At 40.0% G+C, this 12,609-nt stretch overlaps 1 protein-coding gene across 1 annotated transcript in view; it reads left to right on the top strand.

The window, feature by feature from the left end:
- CNTN3 (contactin 3) overlaps positions 1–12,609 on the top strand; it is a 331,266-nt gene that overhangs the window by 177,909 nt on the left and 140,748 nt on the right. The window contains 1 exon segment of the mRNA XM_036867699.1: positions 418–513. Coding sequence (XP_036723594.1) covers positions 418–513 — 96 coding nt within the window.

Below are 12,609 nucleotides of genomic sequence, written 5' to 3'. Positions count from 1 at the left end.
AATTGGAATTTGCTGTCCTGGATTATTATTGAAAGAAATGAAATGGTTTTTAAAAATAACCACTGGTGATCAAAATAGTATTTGCCTTAATTGCTTTATTAAATACTTGAAAAAAATTATTTGGCCAATGATAAAAACAGTTTGTATATTTTTACAGCTACAAATAAAAAGGAATATGTGGGTTTAATTTACAGGATTAGTGGGTATGTATTTTTATTTCTATTGCTGAATTTCTAGAAGCCTTAATAAAGAAATCAAAATCCTACTTTTCCTTCTCAAAGCAAATGTTAAATGTTTTCCTCCTGAGGTTCCTGAGAAGGGATTTTTTATTATCCTAAAAAAGAGGAATGTCTCTGTGTGAACATTTTAAATTTATGGTCCTTTCTGAAATTCTGTTTTGTTTTGTTTTCAAATCAGATCTGGAAAATTTTAAAACCAAAATGAGAAGTACAGTGTCAGTGCGTGAAGGACAGGGAGTCGTCCTGCTCTGTGGCCTCCCGCCACACTCTGGAGGTAACAAGTGCTCTGTTTTTGCTTTTTATGTTTATTAAACAAGTTTCGGGGCGAGACCCACAGCATATGTGCTGTTATTGCTTCCATAAATTACCCTGAGAAACTTGATAATCCAAGCATTGGATTCTGTCAGTTGAGTTGCAATATAAGAAACTCTACAAAAAGTAGCCCAGAGGAGATTATAAACATAATTTACTCATTCCAACAAGGAAGGTTCTAAAGGCAAGCAAGATCAAGTTAATTTCAGTTACCTAATGGTGCTGAACAATGCTTCATCCTTACACTATTATCATTTATTATTTAGTTTTAGACCGTGACATACCTTGGTGTCTTTGTGGTTTCTCTCTCCTTCTCTCTTTCTCTCTCTCTCTCCTGCCTTATGCATACACGCTTACACATGCTTATTGATATATGCTGTTGCACCTCTTGATATATGTGTAATATACATTGAAAATGAAATATGTGTGTGTATTCACATCATTTTTACTGGGGTGTTGGAATTGCAAATTTTATGCTGCATTGCTATAAATTGAAATATTGCTGGAAATTCAGAAGGTTAACAGAATAGCTACCAAGAGTAAAAATGAACTTCTGCACATATGAAAATGCTTTAATAAGTACTGCTCCCCAGTAAGAGCCTGAAGTGCTGGTTGGATTCTCCTCTCATGCTCACTATTACAAACTTGGTCACTTGCAGGAACAAAGAAGGCATTATTAATGTATGAATCATTGTTCTCAGAGAAGCAAACACATTCTGTTATTGAGAGGATGAGAATTACTGAGAGATAAATAGGTTAGAGAGAATCTTTCTGACCAGAGGCAAAACTGAGAAGTCTTCTTCCCATTATAATAAAGCTTAGTCAAATGTCAATATACTGGACTTTATTTGTTCTGTGACATCCAAACCAAAGTCCTTGTTGCCCAGTGACTTGGCAGTTTTCATGACAAAATCCTCAGCCCAGTAAAACAGACATTTCCCATCTTCAGTATTTGACCATTTGAAATGTCTGAGCCAGCTGCAGACTGCAGATTTGGGGCTTGATTAGCTGCCATGCTTGCCCTCGTGTTGGTGAGTATGGGTTTAAATTGGGCTCCCCAGTCTACTTCGGGAGTGTATATTTTGCTGAAATCATGAAGTTTCAGAGGACCTGTGACTTTGAAGGGAAGCATAGACTCTCTTGATTAGCAGTAAAAGTAACTGAGCTCAAACTGGCTTGAAGAAAATAGGGAGTTTACTGGCTCATATAACTGTGTTGAGCCTGTGCTTTCTACTAGAGCTGTATGGTTGACACAGCGATGTACCACCCAGAATGACTCGCTGCCTCACTATGGGCAGTGGGGTCAGCCAGTGGCCTCCAGCTCTCAGCTTCTTCCTGATCTCCTTGGCTGCAGGAGCCACTTGCCCAGGGTCTCACCCTTCCCGGGACTGCCTGCATCTGGTGACTGAACAAGGAGAGGATATAAGGGGTCAGCCCTTTCTGCCCAACACTGGACACTTTTAGTGGGGAGGACTCAGTCCAGAGCTTCCTTCCAGCATGGCCAAGGCTTTTTGGATCACCACAGTTTGACTTCTTTCTTATCTCAAATCCTGCTTCTGCCTCCTTGCTTTCACAGGTTTTGAGCTTTGGTCAAAATCTTTATCCCAGACTCTAATATTTGCTCCCTGAGAACCAGTCTACTGGACCCAATGGTTTAACCAATTTCATAAGCGGTTGGTCTTTCTTGCCGTTTCTTGGCTCTGCTTCCCTCCATGTTGATTCCATTGTCAGGTAGACTCCCTGTGGTGGCACAGGTGGCTCCTGGCAACTCCAGGCCTTCCGGTCCTTAGTGCTAAAGATCCTAATGGACCAGACAGCCTGTTGCTCAGTGGCTCCTGATTTTCATTGGATGAGCCTTGCTCATGAGATTTTTCCCTCCAGCAGAGAACCAGAGTCAGCTCCATCTACTGGCAAGCACTGGGATGAGAAAGACGTAGTTTCCAAAAGAAAAGAAGGGTTTTATTATGAGAAAAAAAAGGGAGTGATGTTTTAGGTAGACAATAATAATGGTTAGAAGTACACCTAGTAAGCAAGTATCAAAATAACTAAAGTTTATTTTTTAAAAGCAACATAAAAGACCGCTGGGCGGTCTTGTCTATGATGTGTGTTGGAACTGTTGACCCAAATTAAAAGTCTAAGTGATCTTCTTTCAACATTTTTATGACTAGATGTACTTGCTGATAACAAAGGAGGGGATCTTTTAGTTGACTGGGCATGCACACAGTGAGGGAGTCTTAATAAGCTGTTGGATAAAACATGTTCCAAAAGATGAATCTTTTCCATTGTCATGAAATTGGAGAACTGCTGGCCAGTCACAACTCTCCTAAGTAATGACATCCTGATTCCTCTCTGCCTTGGTGACTTCAGATAGTGCTCTTTTCATTTTTAAAGCTCACAGTCTGGGATGACTGTGGAAGTCAGTAGAATTGTTGGCAAAGAAGGAAAGAAATCTTCCCAGATGCGGTACATTAGCTCTTAAGACCCCGCGGCATGCATGGGGGAGCGAACGACTGAACAAAAGCATATCTTCCTGCATGCTAGATTGTGCAGGAAAATGATAGGGACCAGAGCGTCAGATTTAGATGCTGAAAACAGGATTGTCATTGATCCAAGTCTCCCTAATGTTGAGTCTGCCAAGTCACAATTTACATCCCCTGCCCTGACTTCTTGGTTTGGGAGCTTCTAGAAGACAGAGCCTATGTCCAGGTTTGCTCTGCACCCAAGTGCCTGACACAAGGCTGGTTTATGACAAGCAGTCAGTAAATAACGGTTGAACAAATGAATACATTCATGAAATGAATAAAGGAATCCTCTTTGGATCGGGCCAGTTACAGATGCTTTCTGAGAATGCACTGCAAACTCTTGTTTCTAGAGGTGGAAGCATTTAACAACTAATATGCGCTGGGTGCCAAGCAGACAGGTGCAGACACTGACAGATGACGGTGAACTCTGCCCACAGCAGCTGGTATCAGCTCCGCTTCATCCCCTTGTGGACTGAGGGACTTTTCATTCAGTGGAGAATGTGAGGCAGCACAGAGCAGCTGAAGCCGTGACTCCAGGATTTATCAGTACATGTGATATGGGGCACACATGGCCCCGCTGCGATCCACTGTGTCCTCTTTCCACAAAGTCCCGTGGTCCCTGCAGGACATGACCTTTCCTTCTCTGTCTTAACTGCTGTATTACTTTTACTCACTTCTACTTGATCCCTTCTCAGTGGTCAGAAATTTTTAATTTTGTTGTTATTTTCTGATTACTGAAGACATCATCGTATTTTATTATCTATCATATGCTCTAACAGAATCACAGCCTGACAGAGTAGACACAGGGGTGAAATAATAATAATAATAATAACAAATAATAATAGTAGTCTCTATTTATTGAGTGCTGCTTAGTTGCTAAGCAGGGTGCTGGCTCTTGGTGGAAATAAATCATCTGCTAGGAGATTCTTTTGATTAAAAGTATGGAGAGGAACTGGATAAGTGACAAGGGAGATATGCAAAAAAAGAACCCAAATAGGAGTCCCAAAGTATGGAAACTGAATATATTATTCATACTCCCTTAAATAATTTGTCTATGCAGATAATTTATAAGAAAGTAGCAGCAACCTGGGGCTGCTTTGCTTAAGAGCAATCGCCATTTATATGATGCCATAGAAGGAAAAATTGTTTCCTGATGGGTGACAGAAATGTTTCCTAGGAGTCCCCATAACTCCTAAGCAATGCAGGTTACTGTCATTTGAGAGGGGTCTTATCTCCCACTCATTCTGTGACACTTTCTGTCACTTCCTATTCATTGTCTTCTCTGCAGAATAATCCAGCATCTCTCTAAGGTGAAAGGAATTAGTATTCTCTTGAAAATTATCTGGAAAATCAGGAAGCGACATGTCAAAAATAAGGTACCAGCCATGGATTATCTGTGGGTTAATTATCAATCTAGTTACCAATAGTGTGAAAAGCTGGGAATTAGTGTAATTACCAGTCAGTTGCTGATATCCCTACAAGATCGTTGTAAATTCAAATGCACAAAAAAATTATCCTAATATAAATAAGGATACAAGACTAGTTCATGGGCCTTTCATGATAAATACTAATTAGACAGGAATTCATAGGTTAATCAAGTTATTGCCTACATACATGTTAATAAAGACTTGGTTTTTGTCCAAGGATGCCTGATGAGATTTATTCTGAGTTAAAAATAGACCTGAGTGTTTCCCAGTGTTTCATAAGCAAACAGCTTTGGTCTCTGATCCAGCTTCCCACGTTTGTGCTCTGTGCGTATTCTTCTTACAATGACAGCCCTGGACACTGCCTGCCATCCTTTGGGATGTGAAAAGGAAGCGTGTGAGATGCTAAACAGCAGGTAGTGCAGGATGAAGCGACTTCATGCTAAAAATTGCTTTGTAAATCCTGGTGTGACAGAGGTGACAATTGTTAGCAACATAACCAGATGGCGTGGGATTTACACCCTCTGTGTCAACATCTTTTTTTTTTTCTTTCCCTAGGACCAAAAACCAAAAGTCACCTCAGGTAGTTTAGATGGGGCAACTTGAAGAAAAATTTCCAAGTAGGAATGTTCTGGAAACACTTGTGCAGTTGCTAGACCTTGCTTCAAGGCGATGAGACATTACCTAGTGTTTTGGGATGTGATTTGGACCCAAAACAGTAGTTTCCCCAAATACCTTAATGTGTAACCTTAGCACCACCTTGGCTTAGGCATTCATTTTTCCTTGAACTACACTCCTCTACTATTCATGTTTGTAGTTTAGTCAAATTTAAAACAACAGCTTTTTACAAAACTTTGAAGTAAGGAATACATAATATGTTCATGGGCAGAATGTGCTTTCTGGCTCCCATGGCATTTGCATCACTGGTCACTATATAAAACGTTTCTTTGAGAACCCAAGGGTTTCCCCTTCCCTAAAGCAATGCATCTGAAAGTTGCATCATAGCAGGTTTTTATACCATCACAAATTATGAAATCTAGATAAAGCAGATGGTTGGTGGGTTATTGAGGAATAAGCATCTCTCTGCACCATAGAATATTGCTCCTAATTTATTGCTCCTAAGCCTGGGAGTCAGATATGTTAACATGTCACAAGAAAGAGAGAATCCATCTGTAGACTGAATGAATAATATATCACAATTGCAAAAGTGTTTTTGAATATATGCCAATGCTGATGTGACCATTGACATTTATGGGTGTCCAGAATATTAATAAATTCGTAGTAGTATTCAGACAAGTATGTTCTGAATCGGTTGACACATAAACCTCAGGTGCTACTATGTGGATAACAGTAAAATTGATCTCTGAAGGGAATATCTGTTGTCTCAAATAGTCTTAATTGCTGAACATCCATTCTGTAGTTGGAAATGGAGATGAAAAATCCTGAGTTTCTCCAAAGTGCTTGAATGTGGAAACTATGAATTAAAAATATTCATTGAGGGCTTCCCTGGTGGCGCAGTGGTTGAGAATCTGCCTGCTAATGCAGGGGACGCGGGTTCGAGCCCTGGTCTGGGAAGATCCCACATGCCATGGAGCAACTGGGCCCGTGAGCCACAATTACCGAGCCTGCGCGTCTGGAGCCTGTTCGTCTGGAGCCTGTTCTCCGCAACAAGAGAGGCCGCGATAGTGTAAGGCCCGCGCACCGCGATGAGGAGTGGGCCCCGCTTGCCGCAACTAGAGAAAGCCCTCGCACAGAAACGAAGACCCAACACAGCCATAAATAAATAAATAAATAAATAACTGATTGAAGGACTTTTAAAAAAAAAAAAAGAAACTCTTCCAAGTAATTAAAAAAAAAAAAATATTCATTGAGTCTGCCGTCCTCCCTCCCTTCCTTCCTGCATCTGTCCATCTATCCATCCATCTATTTTATTCATATTTTGATTTACTCATGCATCCATCAAATATCTGTTGACGTGTGGAAGATGTTTACGTCTTATAATGCTATTTTACTGTAATATATATGGCCCTTTACTTGAATAATCTTAGTATTAAATACAGAAAAAACTGAAAGCATTGCTGATAAACTTGATAGGAATGTATTCAAGTCAGTATTTTTGAACCCTACCCAAACCACTTTCCAAGTTAAATGTACTGTTCTCAGGGTGCAAGGAAATAGAAAGATAAATAGGAATCCCCCTGTCCCCAGGGGCATATATGTGAGTGGCTTGAAATGTCTGATTTATATATATAGATAAAAATATACCATAATCCTAATATGTTTACTAGGTAGAAAAATGTAAAATTAAACTATGTAAGTAAATTTTTAAAGAGGGCTTGTTATATTTTCCTCATGTACCCCAGGGTACATTTGTACATTTGATTGGCTTATTTTTACCCCATTTTAGAAAACCTGTTTCTAGACAGCGCTTGGGTTTCCTTCCTCCAGCCGTAAGGGTTGGATTATGTGGTGGAGGTTTTAGACTCGCTTGTGTTCTGTTTAACGACACAAGCAGTGACTGCCTCTCCTCCTGGGTATCCCCTCCATTGCCTCCACGGGCTTGGAACCACGCCTAGCATGTTCCAGCTGGCCGCTGCTGATTGGCCCAGAGGAGGTTATACGTACTAGTGTTTTAATTAAGCTTACGTGAGCTACTGTTAACGGAGAAACCTGAAAATATATTAGCTTAAACTGAACTGTATTTCTTGCTCAGATAAAATCCACATCAAGTGCTTTTGACCATAGATCTCTGGCCTCATCCATTTATGCCTCTCCGTTTCAGCATCTAAAATCTGTGGTCGCTGCCTCTGTCTTGGTCCAGCTGGCAGGGAAAAAAGGGGGAGAGATGACCCATGGATGGTTCTTGTGGACATGTGCCTGGAGGGGATGGCACATGTCACCTATGTGCACATTCTGCTGACTGGTTCCCAGTCACATGGTCACACTGAGAGCAAAGGAGGTCCATTGTGTGCCATGGGGGAAGTGGGAACGGGTTGGGAGTATAGCTGGCTTCTCTCTGCCACCTTTAGATAGACCTGCGCTTTTGAAAATAAGCACAAGCAGGTTAGGACCAGAGATGTATAAGATACAGTGTGTCTTAAGAGGCTGTATTTCATGATTTCTAGTGGCTGTATAAGAAGCTTATTTGGAGGACTTGTTAAAAATGTGTATTCCACGATCCCACTCTCAGAGATTCTGATTCCTTAGTGGGGAGTCTTTTCTGGGAATCTGCATTCTTTATGAATGACCCAGGGGATTTTTGACTCAGCGGGGCCTTGAGCCACACTTTGAGACCCACTGTCGTCACGTCGTACAAATTTAAATGCCTTAAAGAAATGTTTTAAAGGAGTAGAGAAATGTCATTTATGATGGAGCAAGTGTAAGCATTGAAGTATTTCAGGAGTTGCATTTTATTAAATAGGACATTTTGGACTTTAAAAGGGTAGTGGAATTCTTGGCTTATATAGGACATTGATGTTCATTTATTTATAAGCTAGGCAATTCCTATCCCAGCTGAATTTTTCCTTCATTAACATTAGCTGCCTTAGAGAGCACGGTTGCCAGTGTGCCTAGGCGTGTAGCTGAATATTCCATGGCATTCATCCACTTTCCCCCGTGTGGGGTAGTTGGTAGGTGCCCGGCAGTCACCGGTGCTTGTTGATAATCACAGAAGCTGGGCATTGGTTAAGTGTGCATAGCTTTTGATCCTCCAGGCACTGCTTGGCATCTTACCCCTGAGTAGTTTGGATTTGTTTATTGTTGTTGTTGTGTCTGTGTGTTTCTGTGAGAGTGTTCATCTCAAGGGGGTATGCCCATCTGGAGTAAAAATCAGACTGATATTGTAGGGGAGGATTTTCAAAATCAGTCACTTACCTTCTTCCCTTTTAGACCTGGCTCTTATTTAAAAGCTATTTTTCGCTATTAACTTTAGGAAGTTTGACTTTGAAAGGATACCAGTATTTAAAACTAAGAAATTTTAAAATGAATCATGTGCAACGTTTTCAGTAAGATTACAAGAGTCAGTTTCTAAATGCATCCAAAGAAACATCACAGTGACCACCTTTCTGTATTCTCAGAGGTCTGCAGGGGCCAGCCAAGTGTTTCAGATTAATGAGCAGGGCCAGGTTTTGAGACTTGGGCAATTTTTTGGTTTTTTCCCAGTAACATATTGAAATCACTTAACAGCATCATTTACTTCATATGCAATTTTTACAACATAGAAAATACAGTTATTTTCTGAGTTTTTTAAGCGTTTTGTCACACGTATCTTCCATTTGCTGGTTAAGTTATTACTATGGCTTTTTTCCTAATGTCCTCTTAAGTTAAATTCATTAGACACAGACACGCTTGGCATATTAAACACAGAGCTGTTTTTTGCACTATTTATACAAAATTTGCTGCATATCAGTCAGCATTTACTAGGTTCTGTTGCAGTAACAAATGACTCCAAAGTCTCAGTAACAAATGACTCCAAAGTCTCAAGGGCTTATAATAATGAAGATTTATTTCCAGTTTTGTAGGCTCTATGCTGTGGGTTGGCTGCAGCTATATTCCATGTGACCTGTTTATTTTGGGAAAAAGTAGCCCTTGTCTGGGATATGCCATTCTCATGGCAGGAAGAAAAGAAACTTGTCAGACTCATTCAGTCTGTTCACAGGTGGTATATATACATCATTTCTGCTCCCATTCTATTTTTTAAATTTATTTATTTATTTATTTATTATTTATTTTTGGCTGTGTTGGACCTTCACTGCTGTGCGCAGGCTTTCTCTAGTTGCAGCGAACGGGGGCTACTCTTCGCTGTGGTGTGCGGGCTTCTCATTGCGGTGGCCTCTCTTGTTGCAGAACATGGGCTGTAGGGCGCGCAGCCTTCAGTAGTTGTGGCTCGCGGGCTCTAGAGCACAGGCCCAGTAGTTGAGGTGCACGGGCTTAGTTGCTCCGCAGCATGTGGGATCTTTCCAGGCCAGGGATCGAACCCGTGTCCCCTGCATTGGCAGGAGGATTCTTAACCACTGCGCCACCAGGGAAGCCCCTCCTATTCTATTTTGTGAAACACGTATTATGGCCAGTACTGATCAAATGGGCCAGAAACCATTCTGTCACAGAGAGGAGCAACAAAAAATTTTAATAATAATGTAATCGACTGTAAGTTCTCTCTTATTTTTTTCTTTAGCTATTGGGCCTTTGTAGTCTTTCTTTCAGTTTCCCCAGATGTGATGAGATCTAGATCCAATAAGTAGTTTAAGTTATCCTAACTCTTCCAACAAGAAGATGTAAGAACAACAATATATCATGATGAAAAATGGCACCCAAAATGTTCAAACCACCCAAAGCGTTCAAATGCTGCTCAGTTCCAGCTGATTATTGCCATGGAGAAAACAAGAACAGCTAGAAACTATATGTTGGCAAAATTTTCCAAAACGTTAACAATATGGGTCAAACAGTACTTGGTTTGAGGGTGCCTTTAGCCTGTGGGCCACAGTTAGAAGTCTCTTCCTCAAGGACATTCAATTAATGCTAATCTTTAAAAATGCCTCATTCACTCAGTAGTCTAAGGGTATACGTGTCTAAGAGTTAAGAGTATTGTTTATAGCCTTTAAAAATTCACTTTTGTTAGATTCAGGAGTACAGAAAACAATTCCAAACAAGGCTAATTAAAACAGCTAATTATGGGCTCCTGGAGGCCTGCAGTATTTGGAAGTAGCATCTCAATCCTTCTGGAAACAGTTTTCCAGATTCATTTTACATTCTCCCCATCTAGCCTAGTTTACATCATTACTTTTCTTAGCAAATGTTTTATGCCCCCAAAGTGGGGATAAACCAATCAACTAAACACAGCAAAGCCATGGGGGTCTAATGTGTGAGGTTTTATTATATGTAAGTACAAACTCTGTAATTTTTGAGACTACATTTGATTTTATCTAGAAAGAGATGAACTTGGAAGGTCAGTGATGTCAGCTAAAGCCCAGTTCCCATGAAGAAGCATTGTATTCCCAAGAGTAAACACAATAATTAAGCAGAATTGTAACTAATTCTTCCATTGTAGCTATGAGTAAATCATTTGTTGTTCCTAAGGTAAATTTTTATGTAAATCTAGAAATTTAAGAATTTTGGGGGAATTCCCTGGCGGACCAGTGGTTAGGACTTGGCGCTTTCACTGCCGAGGGCCCAAGTTCGATCCCTGGTTGGGGAACTAAGATCCCACAAGCCGTGTGATGCAACCAAAAAAAAAAAATTTATTTTTTCTCATTTTTCTAAAATAATCTTAATGTTTTCAGTGACATTAATATATTTGGAAATATTGTGCATTTTGTAACCCACTCCTATCACTTCTTTTAATTTCCCCTCTGATTTTTATACAGCATGACACATACATACTCTCTGCACTGAGTAGTATTGATGACCCTCCACAGATAAGGAACCTTCCTGTGCACTGTGTCCCTGACAAGATCATCTGACTCATGGGTTGATATATTAAATACAATAGGTAAAGGTAAATTCTGTGTTCCTACCATAGACTCCTTATTTTCTCTTGTGGTTTTATACTTCCACTCACAGACCATTTGTGTGACACTGAGCAACATTTTTTCACTATGTATTCTTATGCAACAGCAATAGGCATCATGCAAAAGAGTGAGGCAGTTTTTTAAAAAAAAAAACACTTTTGCAAAAACGCTGGGGAAAGCAAAAGAAAGCAGAGCTTTTAATAGTACAGTACAAATTTTACATATCCTAGAGGAGGAGTCTAGCGGACAGCTTCTCCCAAACTTACTTGACGAGCGAACCCTTTGTTTATATAGCATCTTGCGGGACCACATATTCTGAGAAGTCCACTTCAGGAAATGCTTACGTAGCTTGAAGATCATGCATACCAGTAATTTTCAAAATATTCTCTGCTAAATGCTCTAAGGGTTTGTGAAAGGGTACAGCTTAGTGTACGGGCCTCAGATTTCCCCAACTCCCTCTTCAAATAGAGCAATTCTTTTTTTTACCAGTTTTAAATGTTGTAGTTCCACATAAATATTCTTTAAAGATAGAATTCTGTACTGATAAGTTATAAAGAGAAAGGGAGGGAGGGAGGAAGGGAAGGGAAGGGAAGGGAAGGGAAAGGGTAGAGGACAAGTGTATCTTATTTTATCAGTGAACAGGTGGAGTCAGTTCCCAGAATTTGTTCTGATTCATCTTCACTGTAATTCTTGATATATTAGGGGGTGGATTCTTCATTATATCATTATGAAAATTGGGGGAGAAAATTAAGGGATGCTTTTGACTAAGTATACTTCTGGCATTTTATAAATTCAATTAATTATGAGTGGATCACATTACATCTGTTATAGTAATAACAGGCTGGTGTTTTCTGGTGAGGAAATGAGTCCATCAATCATCTGTAATCATTGATCTTCAGATAAGGGGACCTGTGCTGGCTGGCTTACAGAAACCATAGTGTGTTTTCAACACTACTGCCAAAACATACTGTATTCCGCAAATTTCTTAAGAAGGCCTATTCTGTTTTCCACTTGTGATGTGAAGTGACATCTGAAGTGGTGACATACGTAGACTTAAAGCAATCTTTTTCAATCATTATAACCTTTAAGCACCACTAACCTCCCTCAGGATTCTTTGACCTTTTCTCTCTGTATTAGGCTTTTTGACAGCTCAGAGAGAGAAGTGGTGTACCTGACATCTGGTATAAACATGAAGTGTTAATTCTTGGCTCATACTTAATATTGCCAACTGCTTTCAGATGCTCATGTGATATATTTTGTTTTTCCCATGGCTATAACACAGAATCTGTATGAGTTTTCTTAATCCAGTGCTGGTAAGGAGTGAAAGTTATTTCTTAGTTCTGAGTCTTGGATTCCTCACCGTAGATTAGGGGGGAGGCAGAGATTCAAGAGTCCTTAGCCAGGCAATGAGAGAATTTTGTCCGCTCCAGTACCAGAGTAGAGAATAAGAAAGGTTAAAGGACTATTTGAACAAGATACAGATGTAAAACGACGGTGAAATTAAGGCTTTGTTAATCTTTCTATTTGTGAAGTAGAACAGAGACAAAATTCCATATCTTCAACAGGCATTGGAAGGTATTAAAGTGACCATGACTTCTTTCTGATT

Source organism: Balaenoptera musculus, chromosome 11 (assembly GCF_009873245.2).
Source record: "Balaenoptera musculus isolate JJ_BM4_2016_0621 chromosome 11, mBalMus1.pri.v3, whole genome shotgun sequence".
Classification (NCBI taxonomy): Eukaryota; Metazoa; Chordata; class Mammalia; order Artiodactyla; family Balaenopteridae; genus Balaenoptera; species Balaenoptera musculus.
This window is presented reverse-complemented; position numbering and strand designations above follow the sequence as displayed.